This window comes from Miniopterus schreibersii (genome assembly GCF_964146895.1).
Source record: "Miniopterus schreibersii genome assembly, chromosome: 9".
NCBI lineage: Eukaryota > Metazoa > Chordata > Mammalia > Chiroptera > Miniopteridae > Miniopterus > Miniopterus schreibersii.
The window spans coordinates 31,591,292-31,617,703 of record NC_138118.1 but is presented as its reverse complement, the minus strand read 5'-3'; the positions used below and the strand labels follow the sequence as shown (position 1 = coordinate 31,617,703).

Genomic DNA, 26,412 nt, shown 5'->3' with positions numbered 1-26,412 from the left:
TTTGTAAATTATATATCTGATAAGTGGCTAATACCCAGAATATATAAAGAACTCTTATCGCTCAACAACAAATACAAAAATAACATGATTAAAAAACATGCAAAGAACTTATATGGACATTTCTCCAAAGAAGATGTATAAATGGCCTACAAGCATATGCAGAAATTAGTATCACTAATGACTAGAGAAATGCAAATCAAAACCACAGTGAGATATCTTCTCAAGTCTCTATCACAAGATGGTCACTATTAAAAAAAGCACGCAAAACGAAACAGAAAAATAAGAGTTGGTGAGAATGTGGAAAAATTGAAGCCCTTTTGCAATATTGGTGCAAATACAAAATAGTGCAACCACTATAGAAAATAATATAGAGGTATCTGAAAAAATTACAAATAGAATTTACCATATGAACCTGCAATCCCACCCCTGGGTATATGTTGAAAGAACTGAAAGGATCTGGGGGAGATATTTGCACACCTATATTTATAACACAGTATTCACAATAGCTAAAAGATGGGAGCAATTCAAATATTCATTGACAGATGAATGGATGAAGAAAATGAAAGGTTAAGTTCGATGGTGTGTGGTGGACAGGCTGAACAGCCATCTCAGACAGTGGATAATGAAAAATTGAATTTATTTAAGGAAAAGGGGTGGGGGATGGGAATATCCAAATTGAAGGGCCCGCCCAGCAGGGCATGGCTTGGCGGTTGAGCGTCGACCTAGGATCCAGGTGATCAGGGTTCGATTCCCGGTCAGGGCACATGCCCGGTTGCCGGCTGCAGCCGATCAATGACTCTCTCATCATTGATGTTTCTATCTCTCTCTCTCCCTCTCCCTGAAGTCAATAAAGATATATTTAAAAACAAACAAACAAAAACAAATTGAAGGGTCACACAGCACTGAGTCAAAGGGTATTGGGTCCATGATGGCAGCAAAGATATACTTAGGAGAGTGAAACAAGGAAGGTGCATAGAAGAAGTAACAGGAGAGCCTAGAGTAGGATGCTTTGGCTCACTGAGAAATCAGAGAGAGAAGGGGGCCTTGGAGACAGGTTCAGGGGGTTAGCCTGGGACGAGCTTCCGCTGTGCATTGCTCCCCTGGTTACAAGTTTTGTTAGGTCCCCTCAGAGGGAAGAAGGGGGATGGAGATGGCGCTGGCATGCTTACCTGGTAGGGAGCTTGCACTGGGTCCTTTGTCCTGAAGGTATTTATCTCTCTTGTAGGTGGAAATCTTAAGGGAAATCTCAGGGGAGGGTCTTAATAGACTATTCATCAGCTTTCGAGGTGTGCACTTTCAGGGTCCTGGTCTCCACTGATTAGTCTGTGCCAGGGCAGGGGTCATTAGTCAATGTAGCTGGTCCTGAGGCAGCAAAGGTGCCACTTGTGTGGTTTTGTTGCTTTTCTGGGCCTGGAGCTAAAATACAACTGAGACCTAGACATTCTCTTTAGGAAGGAAAAGCTCATGGGGTCTAAACCGCATGACCTGTGATATGCTAGGGGACGATAGGTTACCCTGGGGACAAGGTTCTTGTTTTCCCAGTTTTGCCCCTTGCTAGGCATATGGGGCTTTCTGCCCTGGTGAGTTTCTGTGCCTGGCCAGTTGTCCTGCTTTGCTCATGTCTGTCTAACAGAAAATATGGTATGTATATAAAATGGAATATTATCTTAAGGAAGAAGGAAATTTTGTCACAAGCTACAACATGAAAGAACCTTGACGTTATGATAAGTGAGATAAGCCAGTCACAAAGAAATGATGTAACTAGTATAGTCAAATTTATAGAAAGGAAATAGAATGGTGGTAGCTAGGGACTGGGGGTGGGGGCAGATATGGGGAGTTGTTCAGTAGTTATAAAGTTTGTTTTGTAAGATGAAAATTTTCTAGAGATCTTATGTGCAATACCATGAATATAGTTAACACTACTGGACTGCATACTTTAGAATGGTTAATATGGTAAATTTTATGTTATGTGCAGGGGAGGTGGAGGTGGGCAAAGTTGGGGCAAAGGAAATAGAAAGAAACTTTCCTTGGGATGATGGGTGCACAATGCAGTGTACAGATAATATTTTATTGAGTTGTACACTTGAAATCTATACCCTAATAAATTCAATGAAAAAAAATGTTTCCTCCAAACTGTTTGTGAATGTTAAACATTGACCCAAGCCACGCACAGAATAAGCTATAAGAAAATCTTCCTTAGAGAGTTCTGGCAACACTGTATGAGCTCAGTTTATTTTTACTTTTAGTATGGCATTTTTTTGTGGTAAAATATCCATAAAATAAAATTGACCACTTTAATCCTTTTTAACTATACAATTCAATAAGATTAATTATATTCACATTGTGTAGCTATCATCACTGACCATCTCCAGAACTTTTTATTTTTCCAAACTGAAACTCCATACACATTAAACACTAATTCCCCATTCTCCCCTATGCCCATTCCCTGGCAACCACCATTCTACTTTCTGCCTGTTATGAATTTGACTAGTATAGGTGCTTCATATAAGTGGAATCATAACACTGTTTTTCCTCTTGTGACTGATTTATTTCACTTAGCATAATGTTTTCAAGGTTCATCTATGTTGTAGCATGTATCAGAATTTTCCTTTTTAAGGTTGAATAATAAGTATCCCATTGTATGTATATACCACATTTTGTTTATTCACTCATTGACAGACACTTGGGTTGCTTCTGTCTTTTGACTATTGTGAATAACGCGGCTATGAACATGGCTGTAAAAATATTGATTTGATTCCCTGCTTTCATTTCTTTTGGGCATATACCAAGAAGTAGTATTGCTAGATCATATGGTAATTCTGTTTAAATTTTTAAGTTTATTTTTATTGTTGAAAGAATTGTAGATATCCCCCTTTTCCCCCACTGACTCCCTCTACCCCACACCCACCCCCCGCCCCAGGCCCTCATGACACTATTGTCTGTGTCCATGCATTATGCATTTATGCATATAAATTCTTTGGTTAATCTCTCTCCCCCCACCCACCCCTACCTTCCCTCTGAGACTCATAAGTCTGATCCATCCTTCTATGTCACTGGATCTATTTTGTTCATCTGTTTATTTTGTTCTTTATACTCCACATATAAGTGAGATCATGTGATACTTGTCTTTCTCTGCCTGGCTTATTTTGCTTAGCATAATATTCTCCAGGTCTATGCATGCTGTCCCAAAGGGTAAGAGATCCTTCTTTTTTATAGCTGCATAGTATTCCATGGTGTAAATATCCACAGCTTTTTTTATCTACTCATCTACTGATGGGCACTTGGTTTGTTTCCAGATCTTAGCTATTGTAAATAGTGCTACTATGAACATAGGGTTGCGTAAGTTCTTTCTGATAAGTGTTTCAGAATTCTTAGGATATGTTCCTAGAAGTGGGATCGCTGGGTCAAAGAGCAATTCCATTTTTAATTTTTCAAGGAACCTCCATACTCTTTTCCATAGTGGCTGCACCAGTCTGCATTTCCATCAGCAGTGTACCAGGGTTCCCCTTTCTCCACATCCTCATCAGCACATGTCATTTGTGGATTTGTTGATGGCAGCCATTCTTACAGGTGTGAAGTGATACCTCATTGTGGTTTTAATTTGCATCTCTTGATGGTTAGCGACATTGAGCATTTTCTCATATGTCTTTTGACCACCTGTATGTCCTCTTTGGTGAAGTGTGTATTCAGGTTCTTAGCCCATTTTTAATTGGATTATTTGTCTTCCTCTTATTGATCGATTTGTTTTTGTTGTTGGAAAGAAGATATAGACTTGGTGCTAGAGATCACTAGAAGTAGGATGGTCTCCAAAGTTCTTATACATAAAGAAGATGTTGTGCTTGGAGAAGATGACAACACTCAAAGGGCAATAAAGTAGTTGTTTTCAAAAATTTTGAATACTTAGAAGAGGAATTGTACTTCTCCTACATGGTGTTAAGAACAAATTGGGAAACAAAGAGGAAGACGTTTCTTCTCAACATAATAAATGCTTTTCCATCCATTTAAAGACCTGAACATAAGGAAGTTCTTATCCTTACCAAATGGGAGCTTAGACTTGACTTTAGGGATTTTGTTTCATCAAATGGATGATTGGACTCAGTGACCTGTAATGTTTCTTCCAACACAAATATTCAGTTATTTCAATGGCCCTAGTCCATACTGAAGTGGGTGTAGGGCAGCAGTTTCCAAAGTGTGGTCTGAAGACTTCTTGGTGTCCTCAAGATCCTTTCAGGGATTCCACAAGGTTAAAACTATTTTCTTAATAATGCTAAAATGTTATTTTCCCTTTTTCTTCTTAGTCTCTCACAAGTATACATTGGTGTTTTTTAGAGGCTACAGATGTGTGATGTTACAGCACACAATATGCAGATACAGGAACAGATAAGAGAAGCCAGCTGCTTCTATGAAAGCAGACATTAAAGAAATTAGCAAGAATGTAAACCATGCCACTTGTCTCGCTAAATTTTGTGGAGTTTTTGGGAAAAGTTATATTTCATAAAACATTATTTATATTAACACATAATTGATTTATTGTTAAATTAATAATTTAAAAAAATTTTTAAGGCTAAATAAATTTAGAAGAGTAAGAGCTATCAGAATTGAAGAGAGAATTTTACTTCGAATAGTTGCTATAGTAATTAGAAGGCTCGGGATGCAACGTTAACTTAGCAATTTGTCCATTTTGTAGTACATACAAAATATGTATCAAAGGACATTGAAAATTTTAATTTTTTTGTAAATCTTTTTTTTTTTTAGAGAAACATGTAAAAAACTTTTTTAAAAGTAAATGTTCATGCCAACATTTTAAGAACAAAATGTGGCAAACAAATTTGGTATTCAATAGTAAGAGAATGGTTAATGATTAATTATCGTTTATTTTTGTGGTGGAATACTCTGCAGGATCTAAAAATTATGAAGATTCTTTTTGTCATAAGAAAAGATATACCTCGCTAAATTCAAAATGCAGATTACAAAACTATGGCATTATTTTAAGATAAATACAAATGTACAGAAAATTTGTTTCATAGTGGCTATTTCTTGGTAGTTGCAGTTTGGGTGATTTTCTTTGTATTTTTATGTATTTTTAATGTTTTCTGTAATGAGCATAATTTGCTTTAGTAATATGAAATAAAAGAAATCATTAAAAAATTAGGAAGGTACCAATTTGTACACACAGTATAATCCCCCAAAAGAAAAACAAAATCAAATTTTTAAAAGTTATAAATAATTTGGAAAAATTCCTAAAGAAGTTTAAATGTTTAATGTAAAGAAGAAAAATCTTAAGATATTAAAGCTCTCCACAGAAAGAGAAAATATGTTTATGTTGTATTATTTTAGTTAGGGGATAGAATTATATTATTGTACTGCTTGAGGTGGTAGGGAGTAGAATTATAGAGATGGAGATCTCCACTTTAAATAAGAAACAATATTCTGAAAACCACAATTGTTCTGACATATTTATCCAGGATACCATATAGAACAGTCCCAGCATTGATTCTTTTTTAATATGTCTTTATTGATTTCAGAGAGAGGGAGAGAGAAATAGAAACATCAGTGATGAAGGGAGAGAGAGATAGAAACATCAGTGATGAGAGAGAGTCATTGATCAGCTGCCTCCTGCACTCCCCCTTCTGGGGATCGAGCCTTCAACCCGTACATGTGCCCTGACTGGGAATTGAGCCTTGACCTCCTGGATCATAGGTCGATGCTCAACCACTTAGCCAGCTGGGCACCAGCATCGTTCCTTATATAGGTGACTAATGCTTGGTTAAGAGTACTTTTTGCATTTTAAATATCACAGATGGAACGGAAAATCTTTTTTTATAGATGCACATAAAATGAACATGTTGGTGGCTCAGGGCAATTCTTGGCCTGCTCTTCTGCTTCTCAAAATTCTTCTAGGATTAGTTTCTCTCAAGCCCCATCTCTCACTTCACCACACATAAGGAATAGCATGCAAGGTTTGACACACATTTAATTAATAACTGGGGCAAACATTTTTGAGCACTTGTATCAATAGTGAAACTACTTACAAAGCTATAACACTGTGATGCAAGAATTTCTAAGAAATATGTCTTGTTTCTTCTACAAAAGCAGTTCTGAATAGAATAACACAAAGGCCTTTCAAGAAACTGAGTAATAATTCTGGTATTCATCTAAATAACTTAATGAATGACTTAAATCTAGGCATTTTGTAAATTGAGATTTAATTTTTATATGATAAACTGAAATTTTAAGTGCAGAGTTAAATGAATTTTGATAAAGTATAAACCAATGTAATTATTACTCCAGTCAAAATGTAGCACATTTTACTACCCCAGAAAGTTCTCTGGTGCCCCTTTCCTGTCAGTACTTTGTTCCCACAGTGACATAAATTACTAATTACCATACCTCTCTTCAGATTACCTCTAAGCAAGAATCAGAGACTGTTCCTGTATTTCTTTCCTTTTTCTTTTTGATCCTCACCCAAGCATATTTTTTTCCATTGATTTGTGGAGAGAGTGTGGAAGGGAGGGAGGGGGGGAAAGAGAGAGAGAGTGAAAGAGAGAGAAAGAAACATCAATAAAGTGAGACACATAGATTGGTTCCCTCCTACATGTGCCCCAACCAGGACTGGGAATCGAACCTGCAACCCAGGTATATGCCCTTGTCTGGGAATCAAACCTGAGACCCTTCAGTGCACGGGCCAATGCTCTAAACACAGCCACACCAGCCAGGGCTGTTCCTGTATTTTGTAAATATCAATATAAACATCATAATTACATATATACAAGAGAAAAAATCATATGAAAGAAAATGGCAACTGATTAACTGCTAGAAATCTGGGGGGGGGGTTTAGAATATTTTGTTTCAACATTTTTCTCAGTTTTCTACAATGACGTGAATTTATATTTGTAATTTAATATTAAAATTAAATATAATTTTGTTTTAGAGAATTACAACCATGAAAATAGAATGACAGGTAGGAAAGGTACCAGTATTTTAGTAGTGGTTCTTGTAATTAGGATCATGGGTATTTTTATTTCTTCTTTTTCTGCTAAGTTTAAAAATACTTATTTATTACTCCTATAATAGACAAAACACGCATACTGCCTATGTCAAAAAGCTGCTGTAATATGTTTGAGGAAACAAATGATCTGAGAATTCAAGTCCATTAATTGCAAGTTGCCCTTTTATTTTCTCCTAAGAAGTTATCTTTTGTTTCATACTCCCTGACGACTGGCTTGCTCTCCTTATATTTTTGTTGCTATAACTATTTGTTTTGTTTTGAAGTTTATTTATTTTAAAATAAACTTAAAACTTATAGAAAAGTTGTAAATATAAAGAACTATTTTTTTCTTGAATCATTTGACAGTGGGTTGCTGACCTGATTTCCCAATAATTTTATGTATATATCCTGTAAATAAAAACAATGTCTATACAACCTTCGAACACATAAAACCATCAAAATCAGGAAATTGGGAAGTGATGTCTGCAAGATGGAGGGCTAGGAGGTCCCAATGCTATTCTCCTTCACAAACACTACAAAACAATAAACAAACAACCACAAACTAATGAAAATAGTTCAGGAACAACTCTGGACTACATCAAAAAACTCGATGGAGCTCAAAAACTGAGGATGGCTACACTGAAAAGCCTAGGAAGAATTTTACTTGTGTCATTCCATCCCAGAATAGCTCAGTGCAAGGAAGGATCCACTCAGATGAATTTCACCCCACAGGAAAAAGGAGAGTGGGAGAACTCCAGCAAACCTCACCACTGCGGACATTTGCAGCCTTTGCTACTGAGGACTCTAACAAGTTTTTACCAGTGCTGATCCAAACTAATGGAGCTGCCGGAGTTCCTGTGCTTGCATCTCTTCCCCACAGCTGGAGCTGTAGCCAGTGAAACCTGTCCCAGGTTTCAATGCTGTGCATTGTTTTCTGGGATTGGGATGCCACAGCATCTCGTCATATATGGGACGGGAGCTGCTGCTGCTCTGTGCCCCACCCCTGGTCCTACATCACAACTTTATCCACCATTGCAAGCAACCACCATTGCTCTGATACCTGCCCCCCCTGGATCCTAAGTCATGCTTTGACCTCCATTGTCAGAGCCAGGATGCCACTGCTCCGAGCCCCACCACCCAGATTTTAGGTTATGGTTCTAGCCTGTCTTTGCTGGGGCTGCACTGCTGCTTCTCTGAGCCTTGCACCCTGGGTCTCAATATGTGACTTCAGTGGACCACCACTGGGGACATGCTGCTGCTGTTCTATGCCTACTCCCTGGGACACATTATAATCAAGCTCTCAAAAGCAAAGAAAATTTTGAATGCAGCAAGAGAGAAAAGGCTCATTACATTCAAAGGAATCCTGATAAGGCTATTAGCAGATTTCTTAGCAGAAACCTTGCAGGACATGAGAAAGTGCTGGAAGTAAAATATTGTCCAATGAGAATACTTTACCCAGGAAAGCTCTTCTTCAGAAATGAAAGAGATATAAAGACTTTACCAGACAAACCTACAATATTGAAATAATGAATTTGGACTGTAGAGCAAATATACTTACAGATGAATACAGAACATTCCAACTAGCAACAACAGAATACACATTTTTCTGAAGTATCACGGAACATTCTCAAGAATAGATTATATGTTAGGACACAAAACAAGTCTTAACAAATTTAATAAGATTGAAATCTTATCAAGCATCTTTTCTCACTACATGGTATGAAAATAGAAGTCAACAATAGAAGGAAAACTGGAAATTCACAAATACATAGACCAAATTTCTGGGGGAAAACTGGATCAAAAGTAAATAAAATATTGAGACAAATGTGTATGGAAACACAAATATCAAAACTTAAGGGATTCAGCAAGAGCATTTTCAAGAGGGAATTTCATAGTTATAAACACATTAAGAAAAAATACCTCAAATAGTCCAACTTTACATCCCAAGAAAATTGAAAAGGAAGGACAAAATAGCAGGAGCAAGGAAATAATAAAGATTAGAGCAGAAATAAATGAAATAGAGACTAGAAATACAATAGAAAATATCAATGAAATTAAAAATCAGTTTTTTAGAAGGTGAAAGGATTAGCCAGTGAACATATATGTATAACCCATAGACACAGACAACGATGTGGTGATGGCCAGATGGAAGGGAGAGGGTGACGAGGGGTTAAGTGGAGGTGGGCAAAGGCGGGGGGCAGGGCAGAATGGGGACATCTGTAATAAACAGTAAAAATAAAGTTAAAAAATAAAAATAAATAAAACTTTTTTAAAAAGAAAGATACATAAAATTGACAAAACTTTAGCTAGACTTACCAAGAAAAAAGGGAGGTGACTTAAATAAAATTATAAATAAGGGAGGAGACATTGTAACTGATACCACAGAAGTACAAAGAATCGTAAGAGACTATTAAGAATGATTATACACCAACAACTTAGATAACAAGAAATGGATAAATTTCTAGAAAAATACAATTTATCAAGACTGAATTGCGATTTAATAGAAAAACTAAACAATAATGAACATGGAGACTGTATAGGTAATCAGCAACCTCTGGACATATGAAAGCCAGATAACTTCACAGGTGAATTCTACCAAACATTTAAAGAAGAATTAATACCAATTTTCAAACTTTTCCAAAAAAATTGAAGAGGAAGGAATGCTTCTTAACACATTTTATGAGGTCAGCATTACCCTGATATCAAGCCAGACAAGGACATTAAAACAAGAGAAAATTACAGGCTGATTTCCATGATGAACATAGATGCAACAATCTTCACAAAAATTTAGGAGCACATTAAAAGGATCATACACCATGATCTAGTGGGATTTATGCCTGAGTTGCAAGGATGGTTCAACGCATGTAAGTCAATTAATGTGATATACCATATTAACATAACGAAGGATAAATATCATGTGATTATCTTGATGCAGAAAAAGGATTTGCAAAGCTTAACATCCTTTCATGATAAAAACTCAACAAATTATGTATGGAAGGAATGTTCTTCACTGTTATAAAGATGATATCTAGAAGTCCACAGCTAACATTACCTTTAATGGTGAAAAGTGAAAAGCCTGTTCTCTAAGATTCAGGTGAAGATAAGAATGCCTACTTTCACCACTATATGCTATTTAACGTAATACTGGAAGTCAAAGCTGGAGTAATTAGACAACTAAAAGAAATCAAAGGCATCCACATTAAAAAGGAAAAATTAAAAGTGTGTATGTTAGCAGATGATATGATCTTATAAATAGAAAACTCTAAAAATTCCACCAAAAACTAATAAATTCAGTAAAGTTGCAGAATACAAAATCAAGACAGAAATCAGTTGCATTTCTATTGACTAACAACTATCTGAAATAGAAATTAAAAAATAAATCCCATTTACAATACCATCAAAAACAACAAAAAACTTAGGAATAAATTTAACTGAGGTTCTAAGACATTGATGAAATCAATTTAAGAAGACACAAATAATTGAAAGATACCCTATGTTCTTCATTTAGAAGAATTGGCATTGTTAAAATTACCATACTGTCTAAAGCAGTCTACAGATTTGGTTCAATCCCTATCAAAATTCCAATGACATTTTTCACAGAAATAGAAAAAAAAAACTTCTGAAATATATATGAAACCACAAAGGACCCCAAATAGCAAAAGCAATCCTGAGAATAAAAAACAAAGCTGAGCCCTAGCCAGTTTTGCTCAGTGGTTAGAGCGTCAGGCCATCGGACTGAAGGGTCCTGGGTTCGATTCCAGCCAAGGGCATGTACCTCAGTTGCAGGCTCTATCCCCGGTCCTGGTCAGGGCTTGTGGGAGAGGCAACCAATCTCTCTCTCTCTCTTTTTCCCTCTCTCTCCCTTCCACTCTCTCTGAAAAGCAATGGAAAAAAATATCCTCAGGTGAGGTTTAAAAAACAAAAGCAAAACAAAAAAGACAAAACTGGCCTGGCCAGTGTTGCTAAGTGGTTGAGAGTTGACCCATTCATCGTGAGGTCACTGATTTGATTCCTGGTCAGGGCACATGCCTGGGTTGCCGGCTTCATCCCCAGTGGGGCATGCAGGAGATGGTGTTTCTCTCTCTCCCTCTCCCCTCTTTCTCAAAGCAATAAAAACATATTTTTTAATAAAAAGCTGTAGGCATTACACTTTTTTATTTCAAACTGTATTACAAAGCTATAATTATCAAAAGAGTGTGGTGTTGGCATAAAAACAGGCAAGCAGACCAGTGGAACAGAATAGAGAGCCCAGCCATGAACCCAAGAATTTTTGCCAAAGGACACCAAGAACCCCCAATGGGGAAAGGATATTCTCTCAGTCATTACTATTGGGAAAACTGTATATTCACATGCAGAAAAATAAAACTGGACCTTTATCTTAACGCCACTCACAAAAAAATTATCTTAAAATGTGTCTAAGACAAATGAAGCCATAAAAAAGAGTTGCCTGAAACTCTAAAACTCCTAGAAAAAAACATAAGGACAAATCCTTGAATCCTTGACATTGATCATGGCAATGATTTCTTGGGTAAGACCCAAAGTGCACAGGCAGTGAAAGCTAAAATAAACAGATAGGTCTACATTTAACTAAACAGCTTCTACACAGCAAAGAAAACAATAAATTGAAATGGCAACCTACAAAATAGGCAAAATATTTGCAAATTCTCTGATAAGGGGTAATGTCTAAAATATCAAGAACTCATAAAACTAATAGAAAATGACACATAACACAATTAGAAAATGGGCAGAGGAACTGAATATACATACTTCCAAAGTACACATACAAATGGCTGACAGATACATTAAAAGATGTTCAACATCACTAATCATCACAGAAATGCAAATGAAAACCAAAATGAGATATTACCTCACATCCGTTATGGTTGTCATCAAGAAGATGAGGCAGCAAATGTTGGCAAGGATGTGAAGAAAAAGGAACGCTGGTGGTAGGAATGTAAACTGATGCAGACACCATGGAAAATAATATGGCAGGTCTTCAAAAAATTAAAAATAGAACTGTATGATCCAGCATTCCCACTCCTGGGTATATATCCAATGGAATTGAAATTAGCATATTGAGGAAATATATGCACCCCCAAGTTTACTGCAATATTTTTCACACAATAGCCAAGAAATGGAAACAACCTAAATGTCCTTCGATGGATGAAAGGGTAAAGAAAACGTGGCATATGTATATACAGGGTGAGGCAAAAGTAGGTTTACAATTATTCATATGGAAAATAATACAATAATTAATAAATTATAATATAAGAATAAACTCTGTGTTTCATGTACTCTCAACTGTAAGCCTACTTTTGCCCCATTCTGTACAATGAGATACTATTTGGCCATGAAAAAAAAAAAATTCTGCCATTTGCGACACAGGGATGAACCTGGAACATGTTATGCTAAGTGAGTAAAGCCAGACTGAGAAAGAAAAATATTGTATGGTTTCACTTACATGTGGAATCTAAAAAGACCAAAAAAAAAAAAAATCCCTCAGTTTTATAGAAACAGAAATTAGAATGGTAGTTGCCTGGGTCTGAGGGAAAGGGAAAATAGGGCAGGCCAAAATTTGTAGGACAAAGGGCACAAATTTTTAGTTACTAGAAGAATAAGTTCTGAGAATCTAATGTACTTAATGGTGATTATAGTTAATAATATGGTAGTGTGTACTTGAAAGTTGCTGAAAGTAGTTCTTAAGCATTTTCATTACACACACACACACACACACAAAAGTTAACTATCTGATATGGATGTGTTAAGTATCTTGATCTTGATAATCATTTCATAATTTATATGTATATCAAATCAACATGTTGCTCACTGTAAATATTTACAATTATATTTTTCAGTTATTCCTCAATTTAAGAAAATGGAAAACTGGGGGAAAGTAATGCAGATACATACTACAATCTAAACATCGGGTCTCATTTAAATTTTCCCAGTTTTCCTAATAACATTATTTATAGCAAAATGATTTAGTTTAGAATTACATATAGTCTTCAATTGTTATGTCACTTTTAACCTCTACTCTGGACAGTTCCTCAGTCTTTCCTTGATATTTAGGAAGCTTATTGGCCACTTATTTTGTATAGTGTTCCTAAATTTGGGTTTGCCTCATTTTCTTTCATGATTATTTTTGTGATATGTATCTTTTACAGAAATATCATAGAGTGTTCTTTGCATTGCATCCTATCAGTTGCTATTCAGTTTCCATCTGTCCATTACTAGTGATACCATTTGATTAAGGTGGTGTCTGCTAGGCTACTTCAATGAAAGTTAAATTTTTCCCATTTGTAATTAATGATTATTTTGTGGGGAGGAAGTTTGAAACTTGGTAACTATTCATTATTTATCACACTTTCTGATTATGTCTTTATATCAGTATGTATTCCTAGCTTCCTTTTATACTCCATTTTCATTATTTATTTGATATTCAAATTTTTTCATATTTGGTCAATGGGGATCTCTTCATGCTACCTCTTGTCTCATTTTGTTATATTTCTGTTATTCTTTGAGCAATTCTTTGCTTTCTGACATAAAATGGTTTATGGTCATTGTATACTTTTTCTGCCTCAGTCCTGCAATTAGAGATTTTTTTCAAGGAGCCCTAGTTCATTTAGTGGTAAATGGTATTTTTTAATTAAAATCTTTAAAAATTGAGATATGATTGCCATATAACATTAGTTTCAGGTATACAACATAATTATTTGATATCTGTATATATTGTGAAATGATCACCACAAGTCTAGTTAACATTTATTGCTACACATAATATTTTTCTATCAGAACTTTTAAGACTTACTCTCTTGGCAACTTTCAAATATACAGGTAAGTACAAATTATAGTCACTATGCTGTACATTACATTCCCAATCTTATTTATTTTATAACTAGAGTTTTGTACTTTTTGACTGCCTTAACCTTCTTTGCCCACTTCTCACTTCCCATCTCTGGCAACCACAAATCTCTTCTCTGTATCTATGAGGTTTTTTGTTCCTTTTGTTATATATTTCACATATAAGTGAAATCATATGGTATTTGTCTTTCTCCGTCTGACTAATTTTACTTAGCATAATTCCCTCAAGGTCCATATTGTTTCAAATGGCAATATTTTCTTTTTATGGCTAAATAATATTCCAGTGTGTGTGTGTTGCATTTTCTTGATCCCTGCATCTCATATGTATATACCACATTTTTTTAATCCATTCATCCATCAATGGACACTTAGATTCTTTCCATATCTTGGTTAATGCTGCATTGAACATAGGGGTGCATATGTCCTTTGAAGTTAGTGTTTCTGTTTCCTTCAGATAAATACCCGGAAGTAGAATTGCTGGATCAATAGTAGTTCAATCTTTAGTTTTCTGAGGAACCTCCAAACTGTTTTTCACAGTGACTCTGTCAATTTACCTTCCCACCAACAGTGAAGTAAATGGTATTTTTATGCCAATATTTGCATGCTAGGTGTGCTCATTGCTTTTGCTTCTCAGGTATCTTTGCTTCTAAGTCCTTTCAGTGAAGTAACCTGGGGAAAAATATATATGAATATGTTTGTGTGTGTGTGTGCATGCACATTCATGTGTATATCTGTATAATGTGGTTGCCACATTTACCACAATAGAGCATTGAATGAATGATAGAAAAACAGCCAAAGATGCAGTTGAAAGTTTAAAGTTTTCTTAATGACCATGGATATAAAAATACAGAAATAGAAATAAAGAAGCTAGAGAGACTACAACATGCTCTGAAACATGGTTTAACTTCCCAGATGCCCTGCCTCCCCTCATAAGCATGCACATATGGATAGAATCACCCACAGGAGGGAACTGCTATTTATTGTAAGAAGCTCTGACATTATTTATGGGTTAGGGAGTGGGTGGGGGGAATCTCACTCTTGAACACACCTAACTCTCTGGAGACTCTGAAGACATTCCTGCCCACTCAGTGAGGTGCAAAATAAGCCCAACACACTCTGCAGTGTTTTCTGTGAATCTGAGCTAAGAAAAGGCTAATGTCCCATGAGTATCTTACAGTGGCCCAGATTTCTCTCTTTGTTTCAGCGAAAGTGTAGATCATAACCACACTTTGCACTTAATCACAAAATAGTTTGGGTATGTTATGAAGTTCCTGCTTAGATATGAAAAAGTCACTAAAACAAAATTTTTAAACATCTTTTTTTTATAATTAAAAAATTATGAATATTAAAGTTTTATCTCCCAACTTAATTTAAACAGTCATCTGGTTCTTTCAATTCTTTGAAATAAAGTCTAATTTTAGCTTCTCTCCTTTAATCTCGACAATCTCTATCCTTTTTGTGTCTTAGATTTTTATGCTACACTATTCTCTTCTGATATTTTCCTGATCCCATCTTGCCTATGAGGCAGGTGGATATCATCTTGCTTGCTTAGATTTTTATTCCTGTTGTAATTTTAGAATTCATACCACCTACAGCTGGGATGTGTTAAAGGTATAGTGGTTCCCAGATTGGTTTCGAGGCCTATATGTCCTTCTGTGCTGGGGGAAGACAGATTTAGACGCTGGGATGCACAACTCTACACAATTGATAATTACTGCCTTTTTACTCCATTTTTTGTCCTGACAGGGAAAGTCTTGCATGAAGAACATGTTGAGCTCTTGATGGAAGAGTTTGCATTCCTGAAAAAAGAAGTGGTGGGGAAAGATCTGCTGAAAGGGTCTCTTCTCTTCACAGGTCAGTTTTAGGTGGAATCACAGGTCATGTGTAACTGGTGAGGCCAGGATGCCAGCCAGGCTATTTCCTAGCTCTCTAGGATATGAGCTTTGATCTATTTCTCCTAAAGACTCTAACCGAGGGCCAGTTTAATTTATTATGCATCTATAAACAATAAAAATATCTAGTTTTCTTTTTTCAAATGAGATTTAGTTGCTTGGTGGCCTTGGGTAAAAAGTACATTAGAAGTCTTAAGCATAGTTATGCCTATGTCCCAATCTACTAGGTAGAATTTGCCCTCATGAAATCTTAATAAGCTGGAGATTATTTTTCCACAGGAAGGTGAAAATGAAACCTCTCTTTTAAAAAAGGATGGAGGGAAAGGTTCTTGGAGAGGAGAACATCTCTTTGTGGAACAAATAGAATATGCTAGCCACCTTTTTCCTCCCACAAGTTACAAGGACATTGGCTGTGGCCAAAATATTAGATCTACCATGTATTTGGCTATTTACTTTATATTGGTAATTCTTTAAGCACCTCCATCAGTTGTAGGAAATGAGCATCCTGGAGCCTCCTACTCTTATAGTTACCTTTGGATGGACTCCTTATCTTTCTACACCCGTATCTCGACTCCATGTCTGGCCACCTTTCCTGAGAGCTTTCATCAAAGAAAGGAAACCCTGACATGGCCTGGCATTGTTTTTTGTGTGTGTTTTTTTTTTTCATTTCTCAATTATATATCTGTATGATACTTTGGCCATATACTTTAGCCATGATACTATTACATAAATGACTGATAGAATACTATATAGACACCTTTTCTCTTGTTAGACATTAAAGAGATTGGCAAACATTTAAAACAATGGCATCTTCTCAGTCGATATATTTCTGTTGAGAAGTTCAGAGCACTACAGGCCTACCTCAAAAAACAAGAAAAACTTCTAATAAACTTTCTAACCCTACAACTTAAAGACTTAGAAGGAGAACAAGAAAGTCCAGAGTAAGTAGAAGGAAAGAAATAATAAAGATCAAAGCAGAAATAAATGGCATAGATACTAAAAAGCAATACAAAAGATCAGTGAAACCAAGAATTGGTTCTTTGAAAAGATAAACAAGATTAATGAACCTTTAGCCAGACTCATCAAGAAACAAAGAGAACCTAAATAAACAAAATGAGAAGCGAAAGAGGTGAAGTAACAACTGACACAACAGAAATACAAAGGAGTGTAAGAAAATACTAAGAACAGCTATGTGCCACCTATTTGGACTACCTGGATGAAATGGACAAATTCCTAGAGTTGTGTGTGTTTTGTTCCTGTTCTTAAGGGAAACGCTTCTCTTTTTTGCCCATTGAGTATGATGTTGGCTGTAGGTTTTGTCGTATATGGCCTTTATTTTGTTGAGGTATGATCCCTCTATTCCCACTTTGCTGAGAGTTTTTATAATGGGTGCTGGATTTTTATCAAATGCTTTTACTGCATCTATTGATAGGATCATTGATTTTTATCTTTCATTTTGTTTATATGATGTATCATTTTTATTGATTGCAAATATTGTACCAACATTGCGTCTGTAGAATAAATCCCACTTGATCGTGGTGTATGACGCTTTTAATGTATTAGTGGATCCAAATTGCTAATATTTTTTTGAGGATTTTAACATGTATGTTCATCAGAATTATTGGCCTATGATTTTCTTTCTTCGTTGTGTCTTTATCTGGTTTTGGTATTAGGATAATGTTGGCCTCATAAAAAGAACTTGGGAATCTTCCTTTTCTTGAATTTTTGGAATATTCTGAGGTGGATAGCTGTTAGTTCCTCTTTGAATATTTGGTAAAAATTGCCTGTGAAGCCATTCTATCCAGGGCTTTTGTTTCTTGGAAGTTTATTGATTAGTCCTTAGATTTCATTAGTTGTTATTGGTCTATTCAGGTGTTCAGTTTCTTCATAATACAGTTTTGGAAGGTTTTATGTTTCTAGGAATTTGTCCATTTTGCCCAGTTTGTCTATGTTGTTGACATATTGTTGTTCATAATATTTTCTTACAATCATTTGTGTTTCTGTGATGTCTGTTGTTACCTCTCCTTTTCCATTTATGATTATATTTATTTGGGTCTGATCTCTTTGTTTCTTTTTTTTTTTTAATTTCTTTATCTTTATTGTTGAAAATACTACAGATGTCCCCTTTTTATCCCTATTGATCCCTTCCATCCCCAGGCTTTCCCCATACCTATGTCTGTGTCCATGGGTTATGCCTATAAACATATAAGGTCTTTGATTAATCTCTGCCCACCCACACCCCCTTCCGCACCTTCCCTCTGAGATCCCTCAGTCTGTTCCATGCTTCTATGTCTCTGGATCCATTTTGTTCATCTGTTTATCTTGTTTATTATATTCCACATATAAGTGAGATCATGTGGTATTTCTCTTTTTCTGGCTTATTTCACTTAGCATAATACTTTCTAGTTCCCTCCATGCTGTTCCAAAGGATAAAAGATCCTTGTTTTTTACAGCTGCATAGTATTCCATGGTGTAAATATCCCACAGCTTTTTATCCACTCATCTACTGATGGCCACTTGGGCTGTTTCCACATCTATGCTATTGTAAATTGTGCTACTGCGAACATAGAAGTGCATAACTTCTTTCTGATTGGTGTTTCAGGTTTCTTAGGATATATTCCTAGAAGTGAGATCACTGGGTGAAATAACAGTTACATATTTAATTTTTTGAGGAAATTTCATGCTGTTATCCATAGTAGTTGCACCAGCCTGCATTCACACCAAGCAGTGTACCTAGGGTTCCCTTTTCTCCACATCCTCACCAGCACTTGTCATTTGTTGATTTGTTGTTGGTAGCCATTCTGACAGGTATGAGGTGATGTCTCCTTGTAATTTTAATTTGCATCTATCTATCTGATGATTAGTGACTTTGAGCATTTATTCATATGTCTCTTAACCATCTGTATGTCCTCTTTGGAGAAGTGTCTATTTAGGTCCTTTGCCCATTTTTTAATTGGATTGTTTGTCTTCCTTTTGTTAAGCTGTATGAGTTCCTTTTATATTTTGGATATTAACCCTTTATCAGATGTGTGATTGGCAAATATGTTCTCCCATTCAGTGGGCTTCCTTTTTGTTTTGTTGATGGTTTCTTTTGCTGTGCAGAAGCTTTTTTATTTTGATGTAGTCTCATTTGTTTATTGTAGTCTCCTTTGTTTCTCTTGCCCTAGGAGATGTAGTCTCCTTTGTTTCGCTTGGCCTGGGAGATGTATTGGCAAACATACTGCTAGGAAAGATGTTTGAGATTTTTCTGCTTACCTTTTCTTCTAGGATTTTTATGCCTTTATGTCTTACATTTAAGTCTTTTATCCATTTTGAGTTTATTTGTGTGTATGGTGTAAGTTGGTGGTCTAGCTTCATTTTTTTTGGATGTACTTGTCCAGTTTTCCCAACACTATATTGAAGAGACTGTCTTTACTCCATTGTATGCTCTTGCCTCCTTGGTCAAATATTAATTGAGCGTAATAGCTAGGGTCAATTTCTGGGTTCTCTGTTCTGTTCCACAGATGTATATGTCTGATCTTGTGCCAGTACCAGGCTGTTTTGATTACAGGGGCTTCATAGTATAACTTGATATCTGGTATTGTGACCCCTCCAACTTTGTTCTTCTTTCTCAAGATTGTTGTGGTTATTAAGGGTCTTTTTTGGGGGGGTCTATATAATTTTTGAAGGGTTTGTTCTACATCTGTGAAATATGCATTTGGTATTTTAATAGGGATTGCATTGAATTTATGGATTGCTTTGGGTAATATGGACGTTTTAATGATGTTAATTCTTTCAGTCCATGAACACGGTACATTGTTCAACTTGTTTATATCATCCCGTATCTCTTTTTGCAACTTCCTATAGTTTTCTGAGTACATATCTTTTACCTCCTTGGTTAGCTTTATTACTAAGTATCTTAAATTTTTTGTTGCAATGCTAAGTGGTGTTTTTTTTAAAGTTTCAATTTCTGAGAGTTCATTATTTGTGTATAAAAATGCCATCAATTTCTGGGTGTTAACTTTGTATCCTGCTACCTTGCTGAGTTCATTTATTAAATCTAGTAGTTTTTTTTGGTGGAGTCTTTAGGATTTTCTATGTCGAAAATCATGTTATCTGCAAGTAATGACAGTTTTACTTCCTCCTTCCCAAGTTGGATGCCTTTTATGCTTGCTTCTTGTCTGGTCACTGTGGCTAGGACTTCTAGTGCTATGTTGAATAAGAGTGGTGAAAGTGTACATCCCTCTCTTGTTCCTGTTCTTAGGGGAAATGCTTTTATTTTTTGCCCACTGTGTATGATGTTGGTTGTAGGTTTGTCATATATAGCCTTTATTATGTTGAGGTATGATCCCTCTATTCCCACTTAGCTGAGAGATTTTTGTCAAAAATGGGTGTTGAATATTGTCAAATGCTTTTTCTGCATCTATTGATATGATTGTGTGATTTTTGCCTTTCAGTTTGTTTACGTGATGTATCATATTTATTGATTTGCAAATACTGTACCAGCGTTGTATCCCTGGAATAAATCCTACTTGGTCGTGAAGTATGATCATTTTAATATATTGCTGGATCTAATTTGCTAATATTTTGTTGAGGATTTTAGCATTGTTGTAGGGTTAGAATGTTCATCAGGGATATTGGCTTGTACTTTTTTTTTTGTAGTGTCTTTATCTGGTTTTGGAATTAGAATAATACTGGCCTCATAAAAAGAGTTTGGAAGTTTTTCTTCCCCTTGGATTTTTTGGAATAATTTGAGGAGGATAGGTGTTAGTTCTTCTTTGAATGTTTGGTAGCTCTCTCCTGTGAAGCTGTCTGGACCAGGGCTTTTGTGTGCTGGGATTTTTTATTACTCCTTCGTCAGCAGTTATCAGCCTATTCAGGTTTTCTGACTATTCCTGATCGAGTTTTGGAAGGTTGTATTTTTCTAGAAATTTGTCCATTTCATCCAGGTAGTCCAAATAGGTGGCACATAGTTGTTCTTAGTATTTTCTTACACTCCTTTGTATTTCTGTTGTGTCAGTTGTTACTTCACCTCTTTCGTTTCTCATTTTGTTTATTTAGGTCCTCTTTGTTTCTTGATGAGTCTGGCTAAAGGTTCATTAATCTTGTTTATCTTTTCAAAGAACCAATTCTTGGTTTCACTGATCTTTTGTATTGCTTTTTAGTATCTATGCCATTTATTTCTGCTTTGATCTTTATTATTTCTTTCCTTCTACTTACTCTGGACTTTCTTGTTCTCCTTCTAAGTCTTTAAGTTGTAGGGTTAGAAAGTTTATTAGAAGTTTTTCTTGTTTTTTGAGGTAGGCCTGTAGTGCTCTGAACTTCCCTCTCAGGACTGCTTTCATTGTGTCCCATAGATTTTGGGTTGTTTTTTGTTCCTTTTCATTTGATTCCAGGAAGTTTTTTATTTCTTCCTTGATCTCTTTGATAACCCATTCTTTGTTTAATAACATACTATTTAGCCTCCATGTTTGAATTTTATTGTAGTTGATTTCTAAATTCATGCCATTGTGGTCTGAGAAGATGCTTGATATGATTTAAATCTTCTTGAACTTTTAGAGACTTTTTTTGTGTTTTTTCTTATGGTCTACCTTTTAGAATGTCCCATGTGCACTTGAGAAGAATATATATTCTGCAGCTTTGGGGTGGAATGCTCTGTAAATGTCAATTAAATCCATCTGATCTAGTGTGTCATTTAGGGCCACTGTTTCCTTGTTGATTTTTTGCCTGGAAAACCTATCCAGTGAAATCAGTACGGTGTTAAAGTCCCCTGCTATGACTGTATTGCTCTCCATCGCTCCCTTAAAGTCCTCTAGAAGTTTTTTTATAAATTTAGGTTTTCCTATATTGGGTGCATATATGTTTATCAGGGTTATATCCTCTTGTTGGATGGATCCCTTTAATATTATGTAGTGACCTTCCTTGCCTCTCATTATGGTCTTCATTTTGAAGTATGTTTTGTAAGATATGAGTATTGCTACCCCAGCTTTTGTTTCCTTTCCATTTGTATGGAAAAATTTTTTTCCATCCCTTCACTCTCATTGTGAGTGAGTCTTTTGTTCTGAGGTGGGTCTCTTGTAGACAGCAGGTATTTGGATCATGTGTTCTTATCCATTCAGCCACCGTATGTCCTTTGATTGGAGCATTTAATCCATTCACATTTAAGGTTATTATTGATAGGTACTTACCTATTGCCATTTTAATTCTTTATGCCTATGTTTCTCTCTCTATATATCTACGTATAGCAGTCCCCTTAACATTTCTTGCAATGCTGGTTTGGTAGTGATAAACTCCGTTAGCGTTTTGTTGTCTGGAAAGCTCTTTATTTCACCATCTATTTTGAATGATAGCCTTGCTGGATAGAGTAGTCTTGGTTTTAGATCCTTCTTTTGCATTACCTTGAATACTTCCTGCCATTCTCTTCTGGTCTGTAGAGTTTCTGATGAGAAGTCATCTGAAGTCAGCCTATGGGAGTTCCTTTGTAGGTAACAGATTGCTTTTCTCTTACTGCCTTTAAGATTCTCTCTTTGTCTTAAATTTTTGGCATTTTAATTATGATATGTCTGGGTGTGGGCCTCTTTGGGTTCTTCTTGCTTGGGACTCTGCCTCCTGAACTTGTGTGACCTTTTCCTTCAGGTTAGGGAAGTTTTCTGCCATTATTTCTTCAAGAAGGTTATCTAACCCTTGCTTATTCTCTTCCCCTTCTAGTACTCCTATAATGTGAATATTGTTACATTTCATGTTGTCCCACATTTCCCTTAAACTGTCCTTCTGTTTTTAAATTGTTTTTCCTTTTTGGATCTGTGATTGAGTTATTTTTTTTCTACCTTGTCTTCTAATTTACTGATCCCATCCTCAGCTTCCTCTGATCTGCTGTTTATTCCTTCCAGTATATTCTTTATTTCTGCTATGTCTTCCTTCATAGTTTCCATATCTTTTCTCAAGCTGTTGAGCATCCTTACAATCAGTATTTTGAACTCTATATCTGATAGATTGCTTATCTCTATTTCATTTAGCTCTTTTTCTGGAGACTTCTCTTATTCTTTCATTTGGGGCTTGTTTTTTGTCTCCCCTTTTTAGCTTCCTATTTGGGTTTGTTTCTATATATTAGGTAGATCTGCCAGGACTCTCAGTCTTTTTCGAGGGTCTCTGTTGGAGACCAATGTAAAATGCTCTTTGTGACTGGCCTTGAGTACCCTGTTTGTTGCTATCAGCAACCCATGGCTTGTGATTCCCTCTACTGGGCTAGCTTTTTTTTCCCTGTGCTGGGACTGGGTGCATTTGAACAGGACCAAGATGCACACCAGAGTCTGCTTTTCAAGTCCTTCATCCAGAAGCAGAGCAGGCAAAGATTCAAAGCTCCCAGAGGTCCTCCTCTGCCTTCAGGGTGACTGGTCTTAGTCTCTTAATGACCTTCAGGCTGTAGCCCACAGCAAGGAGTAAACTCCACAGGGTGGGTGAGAGGTTTTCCAGTGTGTGGGGCAGTTGCTTCCTCCCCCAGGCAAAAGCCGCCTGGCTGGCAAAGGTCTGTCTGAGAAAGATATCCTCTGCAGTATGGGGGAATGACTCAGCCCAAGAATCCAGATGGCTGCCCTCTGAGTTCTATCTCTAGAGCCCCAAACCCCAGAATCTTATCACACCACACTAGTCCACTCTGCCCTTCCTCTGCCAGAGGCCAAGGTGAGTGGCTGCACATGAAACTTTGTGCACTGGCCCTTTAAGAGGATGCCTGCATTTTCAGCTGTCTCTCCCTGGCAGACAGAAACCCTGCTGCATTTCACAGCTAGATGTTATGTGGGCACCTTCCTCAGTTCTGATGCTCTGGGCTGGAAAGCCCAGCTTGGGGTTTAGATAGCAGAGTTCTCAGTGGGAACCCACAGCTGAGATATCCCTGTGGACCTTGGCTGGCGCCTGTGGGAGCCCAACGAGCCCTCTTGCACCTCTACACTTCCTACCAATCTCTATGTGGTCTCCGCTTTAGGTCTTTGATTATGAGGGTGCTCTCCAGCTAGTCTTCAGTTGATTACTCAGGTTGGTTTTTCTGTATTTCAGTTGTAATTCCATTTTGTCCTAGGAGAGTGCCAGTGTAGCTTCCACTCAACCCACCCCATCTTGGAATCCCAGGTTGTGTTATTTTAGCTTAGAGCTGTGGGCAGATTTGTGGTTGGTCTGAGGCTCCCTGAGGTCCACCTCCACCTGTTAGCTACTCTACTTCCCCCTTGTGGTTGCCTGGTCTTTTCCAGTGCCTTTAGAAGAGAGTCTTTAGGGTGGACCCAGGTTAGCCTAGCTTGGGCTAGTGGGTACCCTGCTTAGAGATTATACAGTGAGGCACTCAATAAGGGGAAATTTGTCTCAGCTTCAAAGCCAAATTCCTCAGTCTCTATTAGAAACTCAAACCCTAATTCCCCTAAGGGTTCTTATTGCAGGTTCAGGTTGGGTACAGCCTGCAGTCTTCTCTGCAGGAGCAGTTTCAGCAGCAGCCATGGGCTCAGTGACATTGATCAAAAGAGTTTAATGTTGAGAATTTTGCTGGCCTGAACCATAGGAGATGACTAAGCACTTCCTCCTGGCCCCAGACTATATCCTCTGAGGGTCTCATACTTGGAATGTCCCTATCTGAACCACTCTCCCATCACCCACAGAACTTCACCCAGCGGGGGTATCCAGAACTTCATAGAGCTGAACGAAACAGTCTCCTATTGGGAATGGTGTTCATATCCTGCAGGAGGTGGAGAAGGACCCTACCTCTCCTTCCCAGGTTGTCTGGCTGAACTCACAGGGAGCTCAGTTCAGCCTCCCCACAATGCAGTCACAAAGCCCAGCACTCACTCATTTGTCTCCCCAATGAAGCCTTCATGATATAGTGCAAAAAATCCAAGTTCTGCACTAAAACCATACCCTTGTGCCACATGTCCAAGCAGGAGGGCTATAAAATTAGCCCCCTGTGGGTGTTCAGTCTCTTCATGTGCCTGGTCTCAGCAAAGCTGGGGCCAAAATTCCCAGCTCCACTTGACTCCCAACTCTCTGCAGTGCCATCCACTAACCCTGAAGGACTGAGCAGTCTATGAGGCTCTACAGGTTGTGGGGCGGGGAGGAGGGGGCTGGTACTGTAGGTGGTAAAATCCTTTCCCCTTTCCCCAAGCCAAACAGTTTAGTCACTAACTGGGTCTCTGCACAATGCCTTTCAACAAAGTAGAGGGTCCCTCAAAGCCCCTGGTGGGTGCAGCCCTCAGGCTCCTCTGCTGGACTCAAATACTGCAGCACTGCCTTTCCAGCAGTCAGAGTCTGAGCAAACTTCTCAGACTGGTGCTGTTTACAATAGGAAATCTTCACTGGGAAGGTGCAGTCCCAGTCTCCCAAGCAAACAGAATTCTCCTGGTTCCCTCTGCCTGGTGCCACATGCGCTCTTCTTCCAGTCTCCACTGCTCTGGGTTTGGGATCCCTGTGTGGAGTTGAGACTCCACACTCCTAAGGGGAGGAAGCTTTGCAGCCAATATTACTCGGTCTCTCAGCCGCACACCTGCTCCAACAGGGGCTCCCCCTTTTCATAGCTCCCCTCCTCTTACCAGTCTCTATATTGTTTCTTCACTGCTCTTTAGATATAATATGTCCAATCAGCTACACCTCTCTTGTTTTTTCAAGTTGATTGCACAGTATTTTAGCTGTAAATCCAGTCTCTGGCTGGGAGCAAGGGCACACAGCCTCCAGTTATTCCACAGCCATCTTGCCTCTCTAGGTAGTGATTTTGGACACATCTTTATTACAACTGTTCTGAAACCATTTACTATATACTTTATAGAGATTAATTCCAATCACTGATATAACATTGACATGATGGTAGCTTCCAAGTATCATTTTTAGAAACCTTGTTATTACATGTGTTCTTAAAAAATTCATACGTGTGTTAAAGAATGGGGATCCCTTTCATTTTCTGATACAACACAAGTCTGAAGGTAGCTTACAAGTAAGGATCTTAGGGATATCCTTAGCACAGGTTTTTTTAAACACTTTACTACATACATTTCAGAAGGGGAACCACCCCCATTTAGTGATATAACAATGTACTGAATGCAGCTTCCAAGCAACATTCTAGAAATATATTTATTACAATGGATCTTAAACACTTCAGTTAATTTATTAAAGCATAGGTGTTATATCCATTCACTGATATAACACTGGTCTCAACACATCTTGCAAGTAGTATTCTTAGGAATAGCTTTATTACAAGTATACTTAAACACTTGGTGATGCATTACAGAGGGAATTACTCCATTCAGTAATATAGTACTTGACACACCGTAGTTTGCAAGTATCATCCTTAGAAATGTTCTAATTATAAGTGTTATTATATACTTCAACATGCACTAAAGAATCAGGATCACTTCCATTCACTGATATAACACTTATGAATACAGCTTGCAAGTAGCATTCTTAGAAAAATCTTTATTAAATTGTTCTTGAAATAACATTTGCTGATATAACTAGTCTAAATTTTAACATATAAAATTTAAAATTTACATTTTTTTATTATCAAAGATTTATTGAAATATGTTCCAGATAGTTAATGCATGAATTAGTTTATGACAGAACATGAATTCAATACATTTTTACATGCTAATAGCAAAGACTGTGTAAAGAGTATAGTTTTAGTGTTTCAGTTCCCCTTGAATTGCTTAAAACTGGAGTGAAGTT

At 37.1% G+C, this 26,412-nt stretch overlaps 1 protein-coding gene across 6 annotated transcripts in view; it reads left to right on the top strand.

The window, feature by feature from the left end:
* BLVRA (biliverdin reductase A) overlaps positions 1 to 26,412 on the top strand; it is a 128,556-nt gene that overhangs the window by 70,351 nt on the left and 31,793 nt on the right. For 4 of the 6 annotated variants that reach the window (XM_081146535.1, XM_081146539.1, XM_081146534.1 and 1 more), the window contains one exon: positions 15,596 to 15,703. The exons of the other annotated variants lie outside the window; for them this stretch is intronic. In XM_081146535.1, the coding sequence (XP_081002661.1) occupies positions 15,596 to 15,703 (108 nt within the window). The remainder of the gene's footprint in view (positions 1 to 15,595; positions 15,704 to 26,412) is intronic. 6 annotated transcript variants of the gene reach the window in all.